General features: G+C 39.0%; 1 protein-coding gene across 3 annotated transcripts; it reads right to left on the bottom strand.

Moving 5' to 3' along the window:
• Positions 1–5977: 5977 nt before the first annotated feature.
• Positions 5978–24794, bottom strand: rasip1 (Ras interacting protein 1). Of its 3 annotated transcripts, none has more exons than XM_067448901.1 (17): positions 24450–24794; positions 23555–23942; positions 22406–22527; positions 20981–21429; positions 19723–19983; positions 19407–19636; positions 17495–17656; positions 16892–17096; positions 14376–14674; positions 13895–14056; positions 12792–12832; positions 10969–11123; positions 10310–10422; positions 9940–10228; positions 9611–9774; positions 9376–9517; positions 5978–6519 (listed from the first exon to the last, which is right to left on the bottom strand). In XM_067448901.1, exons 3-17 carry the CDS (start codon positions 22525–22527, stop codon positions 6341–6343), a joined length of 2973 nt encoding a protein of 990 aa, XP_067305002.1. In that variant the 5' UTR covers positions 23555–23942; positions 24450–24794; the 3' UTR covers positions 5978–6340. The 3 variants fall into 3 exon arrangements, with proteins under 3 accessions (XP_067305002.1, XP_067305004.1, XP_067305003.1); XM_067448903.1 differs by having other exon boundaries at positions 23648–23942; XM_067448902.1 differs by lacking the exons at positions 23555–23942; positions 24450–24794 and having other exon boundaries at positions 22406–23500.
• Between the last annotated feature and the right edge of the window lie 977 nt (positions 24795–25771).

Genomic DNA, 25771 nt, shown 5'->3' with positions numbered 1-25771 from the left:
CCACAGGGAGGCTGAATCATGACTCACACAAATCTGCAACCGACTTGAGACGATGACATGGCGCGGATGATGGGGACAAACGAGGGCTGGTGCCGCTGGCTGGACAAATATAAAACCCGGAGTGATGTAAACGGCTCTCACGGGATCACATTCTTACCGTAAAAAACGGTATAATGAAACAATTGACCGGAAGGGATGGAGATCTGGCACGTTGCCAAGATACAACGCGGAAAAGACAACACGGTTTTACAATAAGTGTGGATTAAAGACTTGATATGACGTCAGTGCACTTGGGAATTTTTGTTTCATATCCTCAAAAACATGTAAATCTAAACAAATGAAGCAAGGATAGGCTTGAGGCCACTTCCATCCCGCGCTTAGTAGAGGTCAATAACAGTAAGTGTTTATTTTAGAACGTCACTGAAGGTTTCTTTATCAGGAATAATAAGACACTCTAAACAGCAGCCTGTTAAGTATCCTTTCTCCGTCACAACATAAGAGATAGCTGTCTACACAGTAGGCTAATACACTTAAAAACGACAGTCAATCCTGGGAGACGTTTTAGTACTTTTAACCCTGGGTTATGACTGGATTAGCACATCTGTTGCAGAGTAAAATTATGCAATGGAGGGGCCATACAAACAGTTTTTTTTTTTTTTTTTTTTTTTTTTGTATTCCATAGATTTTTTATTTTTTTTATTTTTTTATTTTTTATTTTTTTTACATTTTTCTAATGTAAACCACATCAGTGCTTACACACTGCTGGGAGAGAAAAAACCCTGCTAAAACCAGCCTAAGCTGGTTGGCTGGTTTTAGAGGAGTTTTGGACACTTTTTTTTAGCTGACCGTCGGTCAAGCATTGAAGACCAGTTAAACTAGCTGAACATCAGCTTGGGAGACCAGCTTAAACCAGCTCCTTCCAGTTTAAACAAACTAAGACCAGCCAACCCCCCTAGGCTGATTTTTAGCTTTTCTTTTCTTGCACACACACCTCTTATTTTTTAAAATGTGTTAAATGGAGTGAAGTCTGCGATGATGTCATCAAAATCTGAGATTAATTTTAATGGAAGTGAGAGACTGTAAATTTTGAATGCTTATATCTCCTAAATGCAAATTTTGTCATTGGTAATGGACACATGATGCATTCGCTTAGTCACACTACTGTTCTTCATAAGAACATGAATCCTGGGTTTTAATATCAGAAACCTGAATGCCAAATTTGCTTTTGACCTCACAATATGTAAATAAGGTAGTTAATCCTCCTGTGTTCAAATGTCTGACAACCGACTACTACTGAATTCCAAATCAGGACACGCTTAGGACACTTTGGGAAGGGGGCCCAATTTGTAGGGGAGTGAACAACTTGAACCCCCTCACAAAGACCCTGTCCGTTAGCGAAGGAACCATGTGATTGTCACTTCAAGAAATGATTTATGATCACTTGACCCAGGGTTACAAGTCCTCGCATATCATTCGAAATCTAGATATGTCAGAGAGTTGGAGTTAATAATTTAAGTCAGGGGTCCTAGACTCGGTCCTGGAGGGCCGCTGTCCTGCAGAGTTTAGGTCTAACCCCAATCAAACACACCTGAACCAGCTAATCAATGTCTTATTAGGTCCTATAAAGGCATTGATTAGCTGTTTCAGGTGTGTGTTTGAATGGGGTTGGAGCTTATCTCTGCAGGACAGCGGCCCTCCAGGACCGAGTTTGGGGACCCCTAATTTAAGTTGTTTTTTTGTGATATATTACACACATTCTTGTCATGCATGTCATATTAAGTTTAAAAAATGTCATAAGTAAGAAATGCTTATAATGCGTTATGTGTTTAATGCTTAAAGGTGCAGTAAGCGATTTCTGAAAAACACTGTTGAAAGTAGATTGGACCGAACACCACAACAAACTTGTAGTCAGACTTGTAGCCTTTGTGGATGGCTGCACGCATTTGTGGACTGTTTTTTGATCGCGTTTGTGGATCTCAGCATTCATTTGTGGATTTTGAAATCCACCAATAAATGAACTCAACCCACCATTTACTCAGGCCAATCAGATAACAGCAACATTGTGCTGAACAATCATAGCATGTTCTCGCTGCAACCAATCATGGTTTGCTTTACACTTGACGGGAACCATAGCATGTGAGAGAAGCGGAGCAGTGTGACGCTCAGCTCAATATTCCATCGCGATCCACTCACAAATCGCTCACGCTCACCAGTAAAACTATGTTCGCTCAAATCTGATTTATTGTATTCATTTTGTGGGTCTTATGGCTCCTATTTGAGCCACTGCAGATAAATGAGCAGTGGCCGTCCTGTTTGCAAAGAAAATCATTATTGTTTGGAACGAGAGCATGCTATACGATTGGTCAGTGCAATGGGGCTGTTATCTGATTGGCTTGAGGAGACTGTAGGTTGATTCTACTTGTGGATTTGTCTGCATGTCTTGACCAAGCCTGCCGCATTCCTATTGAAAACTGAAGCCAAAACGTCTCGATCGCCTAGGTGGTTGGTCCCAGTATAGGTCATAACCCCCGCCCCTCCATGTATTCTAATGCACGTGAGACAAACTAAACAATCAAAACACAAAAGGCCTGTTTCTCTCAAATATTGTTCACAAATCTGTCTAAATCTGTGTTAGTGAGCACTTCTCCTTTGCCAAGATAATCCATCCACCACATGGACAGCATGATTATTGCACAGGTGTGCCTTAGGCTGGTCACAATAAAAGGGTGCTCTAAAATGTGCAGTTTTCCTGTATTTCAGTAACCAGTCAGCATCTGGTGTGTCCGCCTCACGCAGTGCAACATATCTTCTTCACTGGGGCAGCAGTGGTTCATTTACTTGTCTACAAACCAGAAGGTTCATGGTTCAATCCCTGGTTTCACCTGACCAAGTGTTGAGATATCCATGAGCAAGACACCTAACCCCAGCTGCTCCTGATGAGCTGATGGTGCCTTACATGGCTGATATGTAAAGCACTTTGGATGGCCTGTTAAAAGCACTATATAAATGCAGTCCATTTACCATTCACATTGAGTTGACCAGGTTGATTGTGGCCTGTGGAATGTTGGTCCACTCCTTTTCAATGGTTATGCGAAGTTGCTCAATATTAGCAGGCACTGGAATATGCTGTCGTATACAGAGCCGACCCAGAGCATGCCAAACATGCTCAATGGGTGACATTTCCGGTGAGTATGCTGGCCGTGTAAGTACTGGGATGTTTTCAGCTTCCAGGAATTGTGTACAGATCCTTGCAACATAGGGCCATGCATTAGCATTCTGCAACATTAGGTGATGGTTCTGGTTGAATGGCACAACAATGGGCCTCAAGATCTTGTCACGGTATCTATGTTCATTCAAAATGCCACCAATAAAATGCACCTGTGTTTGTTTGTCCATAACCCCACCGCCACCATGGGCCACTCGATCCTGAACAATGACATCAGGAAATCCATCATCCACCTGACGCCATACACGCTGTCTGCCATCTGCCCTGTAAACTGAAAACTGGGATTAATCCGTGAAGAGAACACCTCTCCAAAGTGCCAGACGCCATCCAATGTGAGCATTTTCCCATTCAAGTCAGTTACGACGACCAACTGCAGTCGACAAGCTGAGATGGTTTCTGACAGTTTGTGCAGAAATTCTTTGGTTATGCAAACCGATTGTTGCAGCAGCTGTCCGGGTGGCTGGTGTGGTTACACGTGGTCTGCGGTTGTGACGCCTTTAAAGAAGACTTATGGTAGAGAAAGGAACATTTCATTCATGGGCAATAGCTCTGGTAGACATTCCTGCAGTCATCATGCCAATTGCACGCTCCCTCAAAACTTGCGACATCTGTGGCATTGTGCTGTGTGATAAAACTGCACATTTTAGAGTGGCCTTTTACTGTGGCCGGTCTAAGGCACACCTGTGCAATAATCATGCTGTCTAATCAGTATCTTGATATGCCACACCTGCGAGGTGGATGGATTATCTCCGCAAAGAACTGCTCACTAAAGGCTGCAACATACTCCGCAAGAACAGAGAAAAAAGTTCTCGCTCTCAGAGCTGCGAGAACAAATTGACGTCATTTTGTTCTCACAGCCATGGTTTGGGAGTTCTCACAGCTTGTTCTCGACACATCGTCTGAGCAGAACTTTTTTCTTGCGGGTGTCCGAGAACTATTGTGTGATTGGTCAGAGATTTAAAGTGGGCGTGGTAAATGCGGAGAAACGCAGATGATCGGCACCTGCTTTTCTTGTGAAGTGTGGAATGTACTGCCTGAACGAACTTTGTTCTTGTTCTTGCCACCTCGAGAAAACGAACAAATCTCTTTGTTCTTGCAGAGTATGTTCCAAGCTTAACACAGATTTGTGAACAATATCTGAGAGAAATAGACCTTTTGTGTACATAGAAAAAGTCTTAGATTAAAAAAATGGGGGCAAAAACAAAAGTGTTGAGTTTATAATTTTGTTCAGTGTTTTTATTTGGAATAATAAAACAATTCAAACCACATAGTATACACTTGTTGTGGGGGAGGAGAGAGCAAGAGGGAGATTTGAAGAACGATTATTGAAAGAGAGATGGCTGAGAGACATTACAAAAGAGAAAAGGTCAGCCCTTAAGAGACCTATAAGCGGGAAGGCCTGAAAATGGAGGTTGCGTTGGTTCTGCTCCTAACGTGAGTAACATTGTTTTTCAGTGTGTGCTGCTGGCGACTATAAATTCTAACTCTAACTTGCTTATACTCACCTACTACTGTATGCTAATTTTTTGTTTTTCCTTGACAATCATTCGTCCACTTTGCTTTATTTTCCCCTAAGCTTTGTTTTGCTTAATTTCTGCTATGTAACATCCAATCTTGCATTGCATGTTTGTACATGTTGGGGGTGGAGCAATGAAGGGAGGGGTGTGTTTGTTTGGGTTGATTTCAAATATCAACAATGTATAACAATGATTCTCAGAAATCGCTTACTGCATCTTTAACAAAGTTAAGAGCAGATCAGGAACACACACACACACACACACACACACACACACACACACACACACACACACACACACACACACACACACACACATAGATATAGATATAAAGGATTCATTATAAATGTACATTTATTTGTATCATATTACCAATAATAATAAGATATTCCTGTTGTCATGGTAACATTCCATGTGAAGTTCCATGTTGAATGTTTCCTTCGCCAAGTGCATTCCAAATGGCTTAATTATGACACACAAATGCTCCCTCTAAAGTCCACACTTCAAGGCCTCTGCCCTTTAGAGTGAGTAGGACATATGGATGTTCACTTCCGGTTGGAATTCGCCCATACTAGTAAACATAGGCTTTGAACTAGGCTAACAGTATCACCCTTAGAAGATAACCGTTAATTATGTTTACCCAGGGTTTACCCTGGCTTTGAACTAGTAGGCCTATCTAAATGTTGTATTACCTTACAAATATTTTGGCATACCTTAGTTACCATCGGTTCCATGGAAACTATTACTGTTATTACAGCAATAAAATTGTGATAACTTGGTATTAGTTGAAAAGTCATCAAATAATGAAAAATAAATAGCATATTAACTTATTATGGTTCAATATTAGTGATAACTATAGTAACTGTGGTATATAAGTGTATGTGGTTGCCATGGTAAATGTTTGTAAGAGCACTTGCAAGTATCAGTATTTCCACTATAACACATAGCTTATAACAAGTAGCCTATTTATAATTCAAAACACTTCTAGAACCCTATTTAAAACATTTTCAGGATACTGGTCCGCATCAATATGTCATAATGTGCAAAATTGCCTTTTTAGTGTACTGGGGATTTAATTGACCATTGGTGTTTCTCACTAATCATTGAATCCATTGCGATCATGCCACCCAGTGTTGATTAATAGAACAGCATGTGGCCACCACTTTTTCTAAAAGCCTCTTTCAAAATGTATGGGAATTTATTAATAAAAAAAATTAAAAACATGCCAGGGGATATATGTACTTTTTATTTATTACAGAAATACAAACAGTGAAAAAAACCTACTTTACCGGAAATATTAGAAGTCTGTGAAATAACAGGCTGGCATTTATCATTGCAACCAGGCAATGAATTTCCTATAATATTAACCTTTAAGATAAAAAAGGCAATGAATTATACATATTCATAATTAAGTCAGTGTATATCCATTAAAATTTAAACAGATGTTCTTGATAGGCAAAGAAAGAAGGAATGTCACCTGAAATTAATTCTACATGAACAAGCCCTTATGTAGCCTACTATAGTATCTAAAGACTGATAGTTTCTCTATATGAGAACTAGATAATGTTCATAATTTTACAACTGGAATGAAATCATGTTACAGTCTTGTCCGTTGATTAGCAGGAAGTTCATCCTGGTCGAGCCCCCACAGGAATGTTCGCAGGCGTGTCACTTCCTTCAGTAGATCGGTGCTTGGGATTGGCTGAGTCAGGTCCAGGCGAGGTGTCTCGTTAGGCAGGATAAGAGGAGGATGGTCCAAGAAACTCTCAAAAATATCTGAAAATATGTGAATAATATTAAAGAAAAAGAAAAATATTATATATAATATAAATATATTAAATATACACTACAGTTGAAAAGTTTTGGGGTCAGTAATTTTTTTTTAAATGTTTTTGAATGGTATTTTATGCTAAACCAAGACTACATTTATTTATTGAAAAATACAGTAAAACTGGTAATATTGTGATATTTTGTTACAATTTAAAACACAAACCTGATTCCAAAAAATTTGGGACACTGTACAAATTCTGAATAAAAAAGGAATGCAATAATTTACAAATCTCATGAACTTAAAATAACATCAAATGTTGAAAGTAAGACATTTGGAAATATCATGCCACATATCGGTTTATTTTGGATTTCATGAAAGCTATACATTCCAAAAAAGTTGGGACAGGTAGCAATAAGAGGCTGGACAAGTAAAATGTCCATTTAAATAACAGCTGGAGGACCCATTTGCAACTTATTAGGTCAATTGGCAACATGATTGGCTATAACAAGAGCCTCACAGAGTGGCAGTGTCTCTCAGAAGTCAAGAGGGGCAGAGGATCCCTTGGTTCCCCCAATTCCCTCAATGCTGCGGCAACAAAAAGTGGAGCAACATAAATAGAGTTTCTCAGAGAAAAATTACAAAGAGTTTGAAGTTATCATCATCTACAGTGCATAATATCATCCAAAGATTCAGAGAATCTGGAACATGCATAAGGATCTCTGTGCATAAGGGTCAAGGCCAGAAAACCATACTGGATCCCTTGGTTCTTCGGGCCCTTAGATGACACTGCATCACATACAGGAATGCTACTGTAATGGAAATCACAACAAGGGCTCAGGGATACTTCCAGAAAACATTTCAGTGAACACAATCCACCGTGCCATTTACCGTTGCCGGCTTAAACTCTGTTGTGAACTTATCTTTGCTTTTTAAATTTCGTTGTGTTGTGCACTACTGTGCCACCGTACTATAGGTCAAAAAAGCAGCCATATCTAAACATGATCCAGAAGCGCAGACGTTTTCTCTGGGTCAAGGCTCGTTTAAAATGGATTGTGGCAAAGTGAAAAACTGTTCTGTGGTCAGACGAATCAAAATTTGAAGTTCTTTTATGAAAACTGGTATGCCATGTCATCTGGACTAAAGAGGACAAGGACAACCCAAGTTGTTATCAGCGCTCAGTTCAGAAACCTGCATCTCTGATGGTATGGGGTTCATGAGTGCGTGTGGCATGGGCAGCTTACACATCTGGGAAGGCACTATCAATGCTGAAAGGTATATCCAAGTTCTAGAACAGCATATGCTCCCATCCAGACATCGTCTTCTTCTTCAGGGAAGACCTTGCATTTTCCAACATGACAATACCAGACCAGATACTGCATCAGTTACAACATCATGGCTGCGTAGAAGAAGGATCCGGGTACTGAAATGGCCAGCCTGCAGTCCAGATCTTTCACCCATAGAAAACATTTGACACATCATAAAGAGGAAGATGCGAAAAAAAGATCTAAGACAGTTGAGCAACTAGAAACCTGTATTAGAGAAGAATAGGACAACATTTCCATTCCTAAACTTGAGCAACTTGTCTCCTCAGTCCCCAGATGTTTGCAGACTGTTATAAAAAGAAGAAGTGATGCCACACAGTGGTAAACATGGCCTTGTCCCAACTTTTTTTTAGATGTGTTGATGCCATGAAATTTAAAGTCAACTTATTTTCCCTTTAAAATTATACATTTTCTCATTTTAAACATTTGATATGTCATCTATATTGTATTCTGAATAAACTATTGAAATTTGAAACTTCCACATCATTGCATTCTGTTTTTATTCACAATTTGTACAGTGTCCCAACTTTTTTTGAATTGTGTTTGTAACTGCATTCTATATAATATATAATAATATTCATTGGCGTCTGAACCATTGTGTGTGGGTGGGACAAGACCCACCCACTTTTTAAGACCAATGATATTGGACCCACTCACTTTTATCATCTCTAATTCAGCACATGTTTGTTTACCTTGACTACCCCTTAACCTTATTATTAAACACATGTTAAACCCTTTATTTCCCCTTGTCTAATATTTGCTCTTTTTTTATTGAAAATAAATACCTTTCCGATCTGATATGTGATGGGGAAAGGGAGTAGAGCGAGTCTGGCAAAAGACTGGTTCAAACCTCTGATCGATTTGCGTCAAAACTTGATCCCATGCGTCTTACCCCTACTCTATAGCCACGGTAAATAAGTCAGTGATTTCTGTAATTTTGTCTTGCCCAATCAATCGTTTAGTAAACGGCACTTTTTCTGTTTGGACACGGAGCATAAAAAATAAGCAACTTGTTCATTATCATTATCTGTGAAACTGTTGATTTCTATGGCAGTTAAATGAATATAGCCTTTTTATTAGACTATTGGTATTGACTGGTTTGAGGTCTTTTTTGGTATAGGAAAGGGATATGGTCTCAAACGCACCATAATGCAGGAAATCACATCTATGAAATCATTTTTTGTCCCCCAGACCCCCCGCAAAACAATTTCCCCACCTATGATATAATGGCCTTAGGCAAAACTTTTGGTACTGACCCACCCACTTTTTATTTGCTTCCGACGCCCATGATAATATGATATATATTTTAAAATGTAATTTATTCCAGTGATGTTAAAGCTGCATGTTTTTAATCAATGCCTCTTTGCTGAATAAAAGTATTTGTATTTTCAGTATTTTAATGTACTGAATGCAAACTTTTGAACAATATGTGTATGTAACATTGTATGTAAAAAAAAAAAAGTAGCTATAGTCCTGGGTGTATTAGGTGCATATTACTTTATGAAAATAAGTTGTTCATTTATTAAGGTTGTTACTCACCACCTCCAAGCTCGGTACCGAGAGGCGGAGTCCATGAGGAAGGCGGCGCTCTCGTTGGTCCAAGTTTATAATGGGTGAGAAGATGGTGAAGCTGGGAAGGACTTAGCAAGAAATGTTCTTCCTGTAAACTTGACCAGGATGACTGAAGGAAGAGAGAAATGTATTGTCATGTGACTGAATTATGGATGTTAAAAGCACATTCTGCGCAGGGGTCAGTTTGTTCTCAAACACTCACCTGAATAAGGCGTGTCTTAGGTATGCACAGGAAATTGACTGTAACTGATAGCTTCTTTAGAAACTCTGATGCAATATCTCCAAGCCCTGCTCCTTGTAACCAGTCTAGGACCAGGTCCAGATTTGTTCGGATTTGAACCGCACGTGACCAAGAGAACAGACTATCTGTTTAAGCGGAACAAACAAATAATTTTCAATATCACACTTGCATTTGTGCTGGTCATCCTCATGAACTCATTGCCATCACAAGTCAGCTGCTGTCATCGGTGCTCGAAACCATGTGCAAACACAACTGTGTTTGTGAAAGAAACTGTGTTTGTAAATTCTCACCTCTCTCCAAGAGTGTGTTGAGAAGAGACGTGTTTGTGAAGAAGAAGAGGTAGCCAAATGTTTGGGAGGTTAGCGGTGGAGAGAGGCAAGCTTCTCGGGAAAGCTGCAGAGAGCAGCGATACACTTCCACCAGTCCGGCCACGGTGGGCGGCAAAGTGGAGACGTCCTCTTCCTCGTCTCCTTCGCCTTCACTACCTGCTCTGTCCTTTGCGCCTGCTTTTACTTTCTTCTTCTCCTCACTGGAGAACGGGTTAGTGTCTAACAGTGCTGGGAGGAGGGAGTACAATGTCTGAAAGAGAGAGGAAACAAGTTATTTATACATCAAATTCATTATATTCAAAAATGTCATTCAAGCAGCACATTTTTTCACCTTGGTCAGATGGTATACACATTGCTGAAAGGTGTGCATAATGACATCATCCAGTTGTGCCAGAGCCTCAGAACAGGTGTCCATGTCAGCCGAGAGCACAGGGTCACCGGGGGCTACAGGTTAATATGAGACAAAACTTACCATACATAACTCAAACTGTTCATAAAATCACATGGAGAAATTTTCAGATGAACATAAACCATCCCAGGTGAATGGATAATTATTACCATGAATAATTTATAATAACTGCAGTTAATTTGAGCATGTTCGTCGACAATAAAATGTTATTTCACAAGCTCATCTTTGAAAGAAAAATTACTACTTGTTGTCAATGCACGATATATTATCATTACATTTTGACACGATTTTAATATTTATTTCATGATCTTCTTGTATTTCATTTGTATGAGTCCGTAGGTTGAATATATTCTCAATGTAATACTTCAAAGTTCAGGCCTATTTCACAGGTCGTAATGTTTGCTTAGACTTGCAGGTTTACCAAAAAAGGACAAGATGGCATAATAAGAAACTCATAAACGGACTAATTTAAACAAAAGACATATCACGTCTGCAGCAGAAGATATGCCACATTGTGTATGTGTAATACAAGTACTTTTTGCTTTTAGAAAACGCGCCGTATTTGCTGATCTCTCGCTCACCTTCAAATTCCCATTCTTTTTCCATGGCTTCGACTTTGACCTGAAAGAAGTTGAGGAGCTCCGTGGCATTGGACATCCAGAACATCAGAGGTCGAAGGTCAGAGGAGAGCTTCTGCGCGCTTGGGGGAGGAAGCTCAACTTCAGCCTCTACTGGGCTGAACAGGTATAAAGAAAACATTATAAAACCTCTGCATAGTGCGCAAAATGCACACATATATTTATACACTGCTATGTTTAAATTATTGCTTTCATAATGTGTTTTTTAAATATTGATACGTGGATAGTCACCATCTGAAATCTTTTAGTTTGTGGCATCTCAGGATAGTTTCATAATTTCTAACATTTGCAAACTCTTAAAGGAACACTCCACCATTTTTAGAAATAGGACTTATCAAACTTCTTTCCTACATTTAGATATGTGGGCAAATGCATTTTTGTCTCAGTGCATGCATTGTTTTAGTTGGGTCGCTGCTAGCTAAGCTTAGCATAATGAATGGAATCATATGTTGCCAGCTAGCATGTCCTGAGTAAAAGTAATCCAAAAAACCCCAACTAATTACTTCTTGTGGCCTGCGTATTCACAACGAGTACAAATAGCGATGCAGATTAAGACTAGGCGTTTTCTACTCACTTGGGACTATATTATGGGGAAGCACACGCGAAGTACTGCTACTTGGGCGCAGAGATATCCCGGCTCTCATCCTCAGATCCTCCAGCTGTTGAGCGATCGCAATGTGTTGCGTGCTTCCCCATAATATAGTCCCAAGTCAGTATCTGCCTAGTCTTAATCTGCATTGCTTTTTGTACTTGTTGTGAATACGCAGACTACAAGAAGTAATTAGTTGGGGGTTTTTCACTTTTTTTCATCACTTTAACTTGGGACATGATAGCTGGCAACATAGGATTCCATTCATTATGCTAAGCTTAGCTAGCAGCGACCCAACTAAAACTAACCCAACTAAAACAGTGCATGCACTGAGACAAAAATGCATTTGCCTATTTGATTACCATCTAAATGTAGGAAAGAAGTTGAATAAGCCCTGTTTCTAAAAACGGTGGAATGTTCCTTTAAGGCCCGTTCCCACCAAGAACGATAACTATGGCAATAACTATGTTGGTGTCCACATCAGCAAATAATATAGTTTTATTCTAAGCGCACACTTCAGTTTTGTTGTCTACCACTTTAAATTCTCAAATTCTGTTTGGCTGCCAATGTTTTCATCACTTTATCAGCTAAAAAACATTGTTCTGAAAGTGATTCTAATGATGTTGGTTGTGTCTGAAATCTTGAGTATCTACTTATTTTGAATGAGTCATTTCTTCTTTTATTATTTTAAAGTATGTTCTATATAGTATGAATTCACTGCCATTCATAAATCCTCTAAAATAGGTGTCCATCGTATGCACACTTCAGAATCTCACTGGAAGAAGTAGATCATCCAGGTAATTGTTGCCAACCCTTTTTTTTCTTCCCACAAGTATGCATTTTCATATGCAGCCATAGTCTTTGTGATGTTGTCGTTATAGATGGATTGTGGATTCTGCTAATATTTTAAATTGTATTTTTTTTTAGAACTAAATCGTTATCATTATATTTATCATCCTTAGTGTGAATGGCCTTTACAGGATTTTTAATATGTATATATAGACACACACACACAAACACTTCAACATTAAATAAGCATTAAATACATAATAGCACAACAAATGCTCAGTGGTGGTTAAGGTGAGAGGAATTTGCTGTTTACAGGCCTGTCACTGAGCAACCATGTTTGAACAGTGTATACAGATCTACAGCATAGAGAGGTAGTGCAGGTCCTTACTTTTGTGTTGGATGTTTGTCACCGAACTCTTTAATTTTGTCCTGAAAGATGAATAATGAGAGAGAGAGAGAGAGAGAGAGAGAGAGAGAGAGAGAGAGAGAGAGAGAGAGAGAGAGAGAGAGAGAGAGAGAGAGAGAGAGAGAGAGAGAGAGAGAGAGAGAGAGAGAGAGAGAGAGAGAGAGAGATTAAAGCAGACTCGGATGAATGCATGGGTGGGAGTGTTTGGCTGATGTGTCCGGACAATGACAGCACATTTTCCAAACGGGTGGAAATGACATCAGTCAACCTCTGTTTACAAACTACGGCGAAATTCCAGTGAAAGCCCATCTGTGTCTGCAGCTGTGGCTCCTCAACCACAGCTTCACAGTCCAGAGAGAGTCCATTTTAAGACACTCCCGTACGACACTCTCAGATAAACTATTAGTTTGTTGTGTGTTTTAACTGTTACTCCAGTTTAATCTGTGCCTTAGTTTGACAAAACAACTTTGCATGAGCCAAAGAGGGCAAGAAAGTGTGAGGAAGAGTTATGGCCTGATTAAATCATGTCATGTTCAGTATCACCTTTGCATTCCAATACATAACAGCCCAACCCTGTGCTACACTTTACTCCTAATAAAGGCTGTGGTTTTACACTTTATGATATCACGATATTTTATGTCATCTAGACCAGTAGTTCCATGAGTGAGGCCCAAGCACTTCTTCATCAACATCAAATCAGAGACATAATGTGATCCTTTTAATTTATTTTATACTGTAATTTATCATCATTATTAATATGATTAAAATGACTATAATTACAAAAATTCACTAAAAAACAAATCTAAAAATGTTGATAATGGTGTAATGACAGACATTTGATGGGACAAAAATAACAAAAAAGAAATGCTTGAAAAAAAAATGTATTTCAAGCCATTAATTAACAAAAAGCACAAGATTAATGCCTTTTAATTGTTAAAATAATAATAATGTGAATTATTTAATTATGCCAATAATATATTTTGTAATATATATAATTTAAAAACTGTTGTTTCTGTTTTATAGGTTTAACAAAGCAAAATCATGCACACATAGCCTAGGTTGGCTCTAGATTTTTGGAAACTTACCCAAACAATTCCTTTAATCTGATTGGCTGCCTTTAAAAGCAGTTGTGGTGTTAATTCAGGATCCAGATGTTTAGAGGCGTAGTCAATCATGAGTGAAAGAAGATAGGCAGGTGCTAAGGCCCCGCCCCCTGAATCTGGACTGGAATTCTTCGAAATAATTTCCTGAAATTAAAGCAGAAGTAGTAACCGATTTGTATAAATAAATATTATGAAGCCATGGCAAAATTGAAACTACTGCGGTATTTGTTTCACCAGTGATTATATTTTTCCTAAATTAAGTTTCATTGAAACACTCACTAAGTATGCCATAATTTAAACATTTACACAGAAATGTTGGCTGAACTGTGCTGTGAATTAAAAACATTTCCGTTCAGTAAATCATTATGATAAAATCCTGCTGTCAGAGCTCTGTATTTACATGCACTACTGTTTGTTTATGACAGATATATCAGAAGGAGTATTCGATTGTATCAGTGTTTACCTGCAGCAAGGCATCGGCATGTTTGGCCTGGAATCTCAGCAGTGATTCTGTGGACCCCAGATACTGCCTGAGCATTTCCTGTCTATCTGTCATCCCGCCAGGGCCGTAGGAAGTTGACATGTCACCTTGCCATGGTGGCGGTAAGGCCAGGGGCGGAGCGGGGGTCACACGGGGGTCACGGTAAAGGAAAAGGAAGTGGCTGCCAAGACCCAGCAAGTCTCCTGGCTTCAGGGCTGCTTCCCTATAAAGTGGAGCTCCATTAAGAGTGACAGGTCCTCCTCTGAATGGACGAGCCAAGGCTAAGGAAGAATGAGAACAAGAAGCCTAATTGCAGACGGCATTGGGCAAGCTACTCAAAACATGTAGCTAGCTGAACTAGCAACAGAAGAAATAGCTACTGTAAGCTATAAGCAAAAAACTGAAAAACAAATTGCACTTGAAGCTATAGTACATGGCAAAAGTATCTTGCTATACATTTAAGCTATAATATATTTGAAATATTTAAAATAGTCAGCTGTTATTTTTTTCTAATAGCTTACAAAATCCTCCGAAAGGATTAAAACAGAAAACTATATTGCTAGTTAATGTTTGCATAGACTGAATAATTACCATATTCATGTACAATGGTATTTGCTGGATACTCCAATAGGCTATACCACAGAACTACCATGGTTCATGGTACAAGATCAAAAAATACACAGAAATTTGTTCACTGTTAATGTTTTGATCGTTTTTTGTTTGGTGTCTCTTTACCTGCACTCTTTCACAAGCATGTGAAAGTTAACCATGAAATTAAAATGGACCTTATTTTGGAATATTACAGCATTTATTATACATTATTTATTATAAAATCTTCTCTAATGACGTATTTACTGCCGTGAGGGCGGGACAACCCTGTCACTTACACAATATCACAATAGCAATAGCACAATAGCAAACCACAACCATCTAATCAATTCCCAATGCGCAAAATCAAGTCCCGTCCTACATTTGTTCTTGTTTGAGAACCTTTTTCATTCAGATACTGTATGTCACAATAGGAAAGAAAATACCTCTGTTTCATGTCAACTTTGACATTGACCTTCTTTGTCGCTGGCAATATAAGCTAGAACAACGGAATTACTTGGGTTGACGTTAGTGATCTTTTTGCTATCCGTGTTATGCTGTTGACACACTACACGACTTTCAAAGCAAATACATTTCTGTTATTTTCACACTACACAACTATCTGTTGTCACTGATGTCAGTTCCATTCAAACACATTTCACACAACAAGACTTGGATTGTAGACAGGTCTAGATATTTAGGACCAGATTTACTAACAGCTTGCGTCAGCGCAAACCCTCTTTTGGGGTTAAAAAACTATACTGTCAGGAATTACTAAAGATTCGCTGTGAAAAATTAGCGCTGAAAAGGCGTGGACCGACTTATTTTTTTCGGCTGACTTTTGATCGTATATGCATTTTATGTGAGGAGTGTATTTAAATTAATCATGCAAGGGGATTTACTAAAGTTTTGGCTGGTCAATTTACTGGTATTTGCGCCATTATTTACCAACCAAAAATATATATATGTATGTTTGCGTTGGTCATTGTAGAAATTATCCGGTTGCATATGTGTTCTTTAATTTGAGCATCGTCAGTAGGTAACACGCTGAACTTTCCACTGCCATTGGCGTTTTTATGGAATTGTGTTCTCACTTCTCACGCTTATTTGCTCCGTTTGATCTGCCCCCTAACATGCTACATATCTCAAAGGCATCAGCGATAATATTGTAATATCAGACTTTTATCAGATTGCGTTAAAATATAGCAACTGTCACTCATGTGCACTAGCACTAACCTGCCTCTGATTTTAGGCCTTTGTCTGTGACATCCATTAACTGTTGATGAGTAGAAAATCATGGCTATTGTGTAGGGTGTGGGCGGCATTAGCAGAATAAATATCTAGACCTGTCTGCAGTAGTAGTCCTGTCATTTAAAATTTGTTTTGACTGGAACTGGCATTAGAGTGAGTTATGTAGTGTGAAAAGAACAGAAATCTGTCAACTTTGGAAGTCTTATAGTGTGTGGGCAGCAGCATAAATACCTCTGGGGCGTCTGAAATGCATTGGCGCTTCTCTCGGTTTCATGCCTTTGAAAAATGACACATAGCAATCGTCAGCTGAGGTCATGATTGAGTGCAGATTTGCCTCCGATTATTGGCTTTTGTTGCCGATTTCCATTCACTTGTAAGTGAGTGGAAATCCACTGCGAAAATCTGGCATGGTGTGGGCAGCGTTGTAAAGTATCAAAAATGAAAAGGTTTTACAGTGAAAAAGTAATGCAGAGTTTGTCAGCACTATTTAATCAATAAAATGTATAAAATACTAAGATATTTAGTTAAACCAGAAGGCCTGTTCCTGCTGTATCACGAATGTTTGTAATGTTTGAGCCGGGTTGCAACAAACCCCTTAACTTTTGCTTTGTGCTGTGAAATTGTATGCATTGTCTTTTGTTAGCTTGCTGTCAGGGTACCTTGACCGCGTGGTTGCTCTGGGACGGCTGTGTCTCTTCTGATCAGGAGGTGTCGGGCAAGCAGGTCAGGGGCTGAGAGGTAAGTGTCCACTTTTAGAGGCCTCTTCCCCTTCCTCTCTCTCTCCCTGTCCATCTCACGTTCACGGAATGTTGGCTTCCGCCCAAAAACATGTGTGTGACCCGTCATTATGTACAGCACAAAGTCCTGAACAAATAATAAGCAAGAGAGTGAGAAGGAGAACAACGAGAGTGGAAAAAAACGGTTATCATATTCATTGTGGTCTTTACTACAATCTGTGGAATCTCCTATCTTAAGTTGCAGAAATACAGCAACGATAAGGGATGAAGAGTGTTACAGTTTTCGACAATATGTGCTTGTGTGAGGTCATTGTGCAGAGATGAAGCGGTAGACACAGCATGCTTGTGTTGGTATTGTCCGGCCCGTGTGTGTTTATAGAGCTTTTGTATGGCTGTTTTGTGCAGTTTGTTCAATGGCCATTCCACTCAAAGGTATGAAAGCTTTGATGGTATGTTGTGATTAGAGGAATACAGGTATGATATCATGGGATGGCTGTAAGATAAGTGAGATGATGCATGTCTAGCCTTGCTCTGGTCATAGCCCTGCAGTAACAGGAAGTAAGGCCGATCGGTCGGTGGAAGGATCAGACTTTGTGACATCACTTCCAGGTCACAGGTGTCTTTCTCTTCCTCTGCTGCACGAGTTCGTCTGTCCACCTCACATCCACCACCTCTTGGCCCAGTGACCTGAAAAATCACACGAGGATCGCGCAGAGAAGGGATTACATGCATTTATATATGACACAGATGTATTTAATTGGCTTATGTAGTTTAATTTACTGCATTAGGTATATATGACGTTATAGGGCTAAACAAAAATGGCAAGCCAAGGCAAGGTAAGTTTATTTGTATAGCACATTTCATACCCAATGGCAATTCAAAGTGCTTTACATAGAAATGTATTAAAATAGTGGTAACATATGCATGAGAAATATGAATACCACATGTAATAATTAAACATTTAAAACAAGGATAATTAAAAAATAAATAAATAAAAAATAAAAAATTCTTCAGTTTACAGTTTACATACATGTACCATCATGGCCAATGTGAGACTTTAATGGCCAATTGATAGAAACATATATAGTTTTTTTTATATCTTACTGTTTTTTTAAATATATTTTTTATTGTGTACAGGGCTTAACTAGCCTGACGTTGTCATACTCAATTCTAGTCAGAATATGAGTCTGAAACTACTCCATTTGGGCTGTTATTATGGGGCATGTTTCAACCGAACCAGGAAAGACCTCCTGAGAATTGGATAAACCTACAACCAATCAGAGGCATTGTCAAATATCAACAGAGATCAGCTGCACTGTGTTAACAAGTCCGTGTTTTTTTCTGCGGGTTGTTTTCTATGTCCGCGGTTTGAAGAGATATATAGACCAATGAGTGTGAATTTTAGCAGACCCGAACAGTTTCTGTGCGGAGATAATTACTCCTCTATGGATCGAGGCCAGACCAAACCGCCCGACCTAAAAAAAAGTTGGGCGGGGCTAAGTTCGGCTGGCATCCAGGCTAGGGCTTAACGTTAACACGCTTGCAAACCGGCCATATACGGTTGGATTTCAGCGGTGGCGTGTAATGCGGCCATTGTAGCCACTTTGGTTGGTGTTACAAGGTTTGAATTCTGCCATGGGATTGTGTGCACTGCATGGCAATTTCTTTGCTCACACCCAAAGTGCATGCAGATAAAACAGCCTCTCAGTACTAAACTGAGTTCTTTATGTTGCTCATTGACCGTAAAATACACAGTATTAATGTCAAAATAATCTCAAAATTCTGGTATTGATGAGTATTTACATAAACACAGTCAGTTATGTCTTAAGTAAACATAAAGTTGAGAAAGAAAACATGTAACAGTATTATAGATCCATGTGTCAGGTCTTAAAGTGACAGCAGCCTAATATACCTGCTGCCAAATTATGAGATAATATAAAAAATATCTATAGGGCAGTTCTCCTCATGATATCGATGTCAAAATTGTGGCCAGTGAAAATGCTGAGTGCCTAGTAACTTTGGAAAACCACTAGCCACAGTGGCTGGTGAGAAAAAAGTTAATGTCAAGGCCTGATTGTTTGCATGCATTTGTTATTTTGTTTTTTTGTTTTTGCATTGCATTGCATTGCATTGCACACATTTGTTTTTTGGGACATTTATGATTATTAAATTAGCTAGGTAAAATTATTTAGTTAGCTAACATAGTTGATGTTTTGCTGAAATTTTAATAACGACTCATGATAGTCTTGTTAGCATCAGTAAGAGTAGTTTGTAGTACCATTTTTACACTGGAATTGTGAAATTATTGGAAGGGCTAAATCTGAACTACAGGCCAAAAAAAGTCCTTATTGTTTAGCCCTGCGTGCTGCGTTATCAATTCGGTTTCACATTATTGAGTTGTAATGTATTGAAAGGTTGGTCTGTATCTTTATTTTACCTCTCCACCTTCAGCTGCTATCATGCTCACTATGTTCTTTCTATCCTGTCCATTGTTTGGGGCATTTCCAGAGCGCCGGGGGTCATTGCTAGCGTTGTTGCCCTGGCGACGTCTTAGAGTCAGGTTCATATCACTAATACTCCTCCTAAGTTCCGTATTCCGCCCTCGGTGACCTCGTTCTTCTTCTGGACCACCCCCAGAAGACATGCGGCTTCGCCTCCAGCGTACTCCTGTTACCACAATGGTGTTTTCACTGGTTAATACACTTAAATGTTTTAATGAATGTAAAATGTCTTACAGATAAATATGTTCCAACCTTGATAGCTCTCTCCATCCCTCTCTCTCTCTTTCTCCTTCTCTTTCTCCTCCCTCTCATATTCCTCAAGGCGCTGGATCTCAAACCGTCGTTCAAAACCATCTTTCGGTCTCCACATATCCACTAGCTGTAAGGGGCATTCCCAGGATGCCACACCCCTTCGGCACTCTGTTTGCCATTTAATGGCTCCATCTGGCTGCGGAATGGGCTTTCCAATGACATCACATAACAGGAAGTCCTCTGGATTATATTTCTGGAGAGCTGACCAGGTGAACAGGAAGTTAGGACATTCAGAAGGGAATGATACAATAAGCGGGTAAAGCTTAATTTCCTATATCTAATCTGTGATGTCTTAGCTCAAAATGCTCATTTAATTATTTGCAGCTTGCTTTTGATGTTTTATTTTTCATCCATTACAAGACAGAGATAATGGATGAATGAACCCAATATGCAGCAGCAGACCCATATGAAACTTCCATTATTATTTACTCACCCTCATGTCATTCCAAATGTGTCTGTACTGTATTTCTAAAGAATCTTCACTTTGTTTTTTACATACAACACCACAAAAGCAGCATAAAAGTGATTAGTATGGAGAATGCATATTCAACCCATATTTAAAACTTTACAAACTGTAATCTCTAACTTCCGCTAACTGTCGTATGCACATTCACGAGAGACTGGCATTCCAGTGTATGACTATGACGTATAGGACGGAGGTGTAGAGTAAGTTTCGTTGTCGAACGCGGAAGCGCAGATAGAGCAAAACAAAACTTGGTTTCTTGCGAGAACTAGCATATTACTAGCATATTCTCAACGAATAGCCTCATTCGCTGGAACAGCAGTCTATCGTGAACGCGCGTACAGCAGTCAGCGGAAGTTAGAGATTACAGTTTGTAAAGCTTTAAACATAGATATTTTTCTTAAAGAAAAGCATTGATTCACTTCTAAAGGCCTTTATTAACCCCCGGAGCCTTGTGGAGCAGTTTTATGATGGATAGATGCACTTTTATGGGCTAATTTTCATTTTTGGATGAACTACCCTTTTAATAAAAACTAATGGCATTTTGGCTTTCATGACATCAAACCTGGCATGGCATGGTCTGAATCTGAAAGGGGTTCGCAAATGAGATTTCAGAGCAATGGTGGAGGTCAATTATCAGTGAAAAGTGACTTAAATTTCATGTTATCTGTGACTAGTGAAATATTTTTTACTACATTTCTTGCACAAAGCAACTGGCTATATAGGGCTCAATACCTGTGTCTTCACTCTCGTTCTCTCGTTCTCTCTCAGTATAGCGGGTGATGACCTGCTGAATGAGCTGGCGAGCAGTGGAGTGCATATTTGCCAGCAGGCTCCGATAGTTCGCCCCACTGGACAGGGCATCTCCATAGATCTTGACCAGCCCAGGGGCATTAGAGGAAGCAGGAGGCAGGTAGTGATGTGATGAAGGGGTGGCAGAATGCGCCCATATTTCCCTTTCACGTTCTCCAATGGCACGGTCTCGGTCACTATTGGACCGGCCTCTCAGGAAGAGGTGAGACAGCCTTTTGGCCCTGGACTGCTGATTGGCTGGGCGAGGGCGGAGGAAGGCAGGAGAAGGGGATGGAGAGGGTGGGGCAAGAGAAGGGGTGGAGTGAGAGAGGGAGGAAGGGACTGATGATGGGGCTTCATGCAGGGAAGCGGCATCTGAGCTAGTTGTGGACCTAATAAAATGAAGCAATAGGAAGGAGGTGATATACAATTCATATCTTGCATGTCAATTGTTATTGTAAGCTGTCTACATACTCAGTAAAGTACTGTATGCAAAGTAATTGTCCATATTGATGCTACATGCAATCTTATCTATAATGTACCCTCATTATTTGGAAGCAGCAATGTTAACACAGTTACAGTGACCATATGTCTACATACTTAAATGTAGTAAAAGTAGTAAAGTAGTAAACACTTAGACCTATGACACATAATTTTTTTTATTCAAAAATACAATTAAAAGTATAACAATTCTATATTGAATACACATTGAATCCAGTGGTTGAATACATATTATTCTATGATGAACTGTATGAAGTTCTAATTTTCTGAATTAATTTAATATTTTTGGATGGCATAAATTAAAAAAATGATTGGGTGACACAAATGTCCTGATATCTTAATGAAGAAAAAATGATTGAAAAGAGAACCTTATTATGTAGTTTGGCATTTTCTACTATTATTCTTTGAGAAAAATAATTGTATTTTAAGTATTTCAAGGTGGTCCAACCAACATACAATCAGATATGCAAATAAATAAATCGAGAACTTATATAAAATACTTATTTTAAATCTGCACAGTTCAAAATAAGGTGAAAAAGTAAAATATAACTTTACTTATTCACCTTATTAGCTTGAATAAGAGTCAAGGTCATAAGTATTTAAAATTATCAGATAATTTGACCTTTTTATTATAAGGCAAAGTTAGTTTATAAAATGTCTTGTTGAGCAACTTCCCCAAAACTTTTTTAACACGTTTTACACATGACATATTTAGTCATTAAGCTGAAACTTTTGTTGAAAATGGTATAAAAGTTTTCCCATATAACCAACATGGTGAGTGGGGGTTATTTTTCTTTATCATAGACACTCTTTTTTTTGTCATTTTGTCATTGATCCAGAAATTTAGAGAAAGTTCGGGACACTGACTTGACTGATGCTGCACTGGGCCAACGAGCTCCCAACTTGGCAAAGTGTTTCCGTGGAGAATTTATCCACAAGCCCACTGGGAAATGGAGCTTCCTAAATCGGGGACTGCCAGACTCCTCCATCTAAGGGGAGTGAGAGAGGGAGGTGAGGATTGGACGGGAGTGTGGAGAATGGAAAGATAAAATGGACAAAAATAAATTGAGAAAGGAAGGATCAGGGTAAGTAGGAAAAAGCAAGAAAGGGAAATGTCTTAACAGTCAGAGAAAAAAAAGATGCAGAGAAACAGCACAAAGAACATAGACATAAGATATCGATATCTGCCGTCGTGTAAGATGTTTGAAGTCTGCTTTTGTGTCCCTGAGGTTTATTCCCCTCCAAAATCAGATCTCGGCAGTGAATGACATTCAGTAGACAAATGGCAGGAAAAGCTTACAATAATAATCAGGACATGCAGCGTCATACATTCTTTGTCATCTAACGGTATGAGTAACAGAGCATTAACGCGGCTAGCAGGGAATGCCACAAAGTTGACGGCAGGCGGTGAATAGTTATGGCTCTGAGAAAAAGATTTATTTCACATTCATGTCTACATGTCTAATGAAAAGCAGAGGTTTGGCACTGTTGCTCCTGAGCTAAGCAAACTCGTGGAAGTCAAGTAAGAGTCAAGTGGCTACGCCAAGAGGCCATGACGAAGATATCAACCAACATGAAACTATCACTGCTGAGGATAAGCCATGCAGCCAAACCACATTCTATGAATATCATCCTTTTTGTACTTTGATTAAAAGCGATGAATGTCGGCTATACATAATAGCATACATGTTTTTGTCCTCCACCCTGATTGTGGACTTCACCTCCATGTATCCTCGCAGACAGATGGGGAAAACCCATGAACAGACCCCCTAAGTGTCAGCTGCCCTCTGTCAATCCTCAAAAGTTAAGTTCACTTTTAATATGTTGACTCTGTGACCATAATTGATTTCATCACATTCTACAAAGTTAATGGTGGATGTAGGACAACCAAGACACAAAATTTACAACATTTGGTTGGGAAAGGTTTTCAGTATATGCTGACTAAAGCTCCAAACCTGTCATTTTGCGTCAGTAAAATGGCTTTTCTCACCAGCGGATGATCTGAATGCGACTTACCCACTGTGACGTGCTTCCTCTTTATAACGGGATAAATCTTCGGAATGGCTGTTGTTGTTTGTGAAGTGTATTATAATAATTTAAAATAAGTACCAGCGGAGGTTGTCTCTGTGTCTCCTTATTCCAGAATAACTGGTCTTAAATAGTCCATTTTCTGCGTGAGGCCTTTGCTTTGCTTTTCCGGAATTTGATCTTTCACCCAGTTTTTAGCATGTCTTTTTAATCTCCAATGTAAAATTTGCTCTAGAAAGGTCCTCTAGTCCTTATTCTTGCTTTCTATTTCTTCCTCGTTTTCTTTCTCCCCTTTTCTGCGTCTATAGATAGAGAAGCAGACCCATTGTTCTAAATGACAGAATTTCCTTCCTCCCCAATGGACAACACCTATATCCTGAGAAAAAGAGAGAGAGGGAGACAGAGAGAGAATATGAAATATACACATAAAATCATTGAAACTGCTGTACGTACAAAACGCAAGGGAAAACATGGAATAAGCACAAGTCGGGATTTCTAATATCACCATATAAAATCAAACCAAGGCCGGAAATTGTCTGACAGAAAGAGAATAGGCCTTAGTCAGGGTAGACGCCATATTGAATTTTACATGGATGAGAATGAGGCTGTGAGGGATCGACTTAAGAGTATTTACCATGGCATGCGCTGTATAAAGGGCCTAGAGCACAGTTTTATGGAGGTTTTTTTCTAGTGAAAGTTCTTGATGTCTTGTTTGGCATGTTGAGCAACACTACAATCCATTGAACGCACTTTACTTTACTCCCTTACATCCTCCTTTTCATTCATGTCAGAAATTAAATATGGTGCTATCCTGACTAAGGTCTATGAGGACAATCCTCAGGAAATATAATACATCTGAAAGAACAGAATATATGTTTATTACCTAAAAAGAATGGGCACATTACCACTGGCCTCAGCATGTTTTATCCAACGCTCTTTGGTTTGCGTTGTAGGGCTTTTGAAAAACAAAAGAGGAAGCAGGAAACCTGGGACAGGATGTCAAAGACAGAGAGGCACCTGTAACCTTTAACCTTGTCAACAACAGAATGATGTGTCAGGAAAGAAGAAACATTTGTATATCCGTATGTGAATGTGTATACATCTATATATCCTATTTGAGTGTACAAGAATAAACATTTGTATGAATATACCAACACTTAACCATTGTTCGTGTTTAAAATACAAAACTAACTCAATCTAGTGACACTAGATTTGTGCACGTTTATGCACAAAACAAGAAATACTATGGTGAAATAAGCTTAAAATAAGAACATTCAGCTATAACACATTTTTTGCAGTGTAAAGCAATCATGCTGTTCTACATAACATAAATACACACACACACACACACACACACACACACACACACTCACACACACATGCACCATGTCAGACCTAAAACCTTAGCCAAAAGCTCTGAGCAGTTGGTCTCTCAGACAGGAAGCACTGACAGCAGGCTGTGAAGGCTCCTGTGCGTCATTCAGACTTGTCCCTCCATGTTTGTTTTTAGTGTGTAAGTGAAAGCTCTTCCTGGCTCCTGGTCAGAGGGAATTGGTTTGGAATGAAGTGTGCATACAGTAGCACACGCTTTCTTTGGTAAAACGTTCTTACTGTATACATCTCTCACACTCCGACTCTAGCTCAGGAATCAGAAGACGGTTCGGTAGCCAACAGTGCCCTACAAAGGCAGAGGACAGTAACTACACTGTGTTTCATTATTTTCCCCTTAGTTATTAGTGCTGCGCACAGATTTATTGATCATTATTAATTTAGTAATGATTTAATGATTATTGATTATTGAACTGCAATAAAATAGGTTACATTTGTTAGAAAATAAAAAAGCAATGCTCCATGGTGTACTACAACAGAAAGCACACAATAAATAAAATATAAATGTGAAATAAGTTTGTAGTACATGAACCCTGCTCATAACAATGGATTAATTACAAAAATAGAAATATCCTACTAAAAGAATCATTCTTCCCAGAGATGGAAAGGTTCTTAATGTAGCTTACCATGGCATGCTGAAGGCTTTTTTCCACTTTATGATTTCTCATAGCCACTGTCATGCTCTGTTTTGCTTTCCAGTGTTTAGTCTGTTAAAATGGTAACTGGGAAGTGTCAGTATTAGCCTAGGTTGTCATCGGTTTTTTGTCAATCAGTTTTAATTAAAATTACTGACACATTATTATTATTATTATTATT

Source organism: Pseudorasbora parva, chromosome 7 (genome assembly GCF_024679245.1).
Source record: "Pseudorasbora parva isolate DD20220531a chromosome 7, ASM2467924v1, whole genome shotgun sequence".
In the NCBI taxonomy this organism is placed as follows: domain Eukaryota; kingdom Metazoa; phylum Chordata; class Actinopteri; order Cypriniformes; family Gobionidae; genus Pseudorasbora; species Pseudorasbora parva.
The sequence above is the reverse complement of the archived record's forward strand: the minus strand, read 5'-3'. Positions and strand labels throughout refer to the sequence as shown.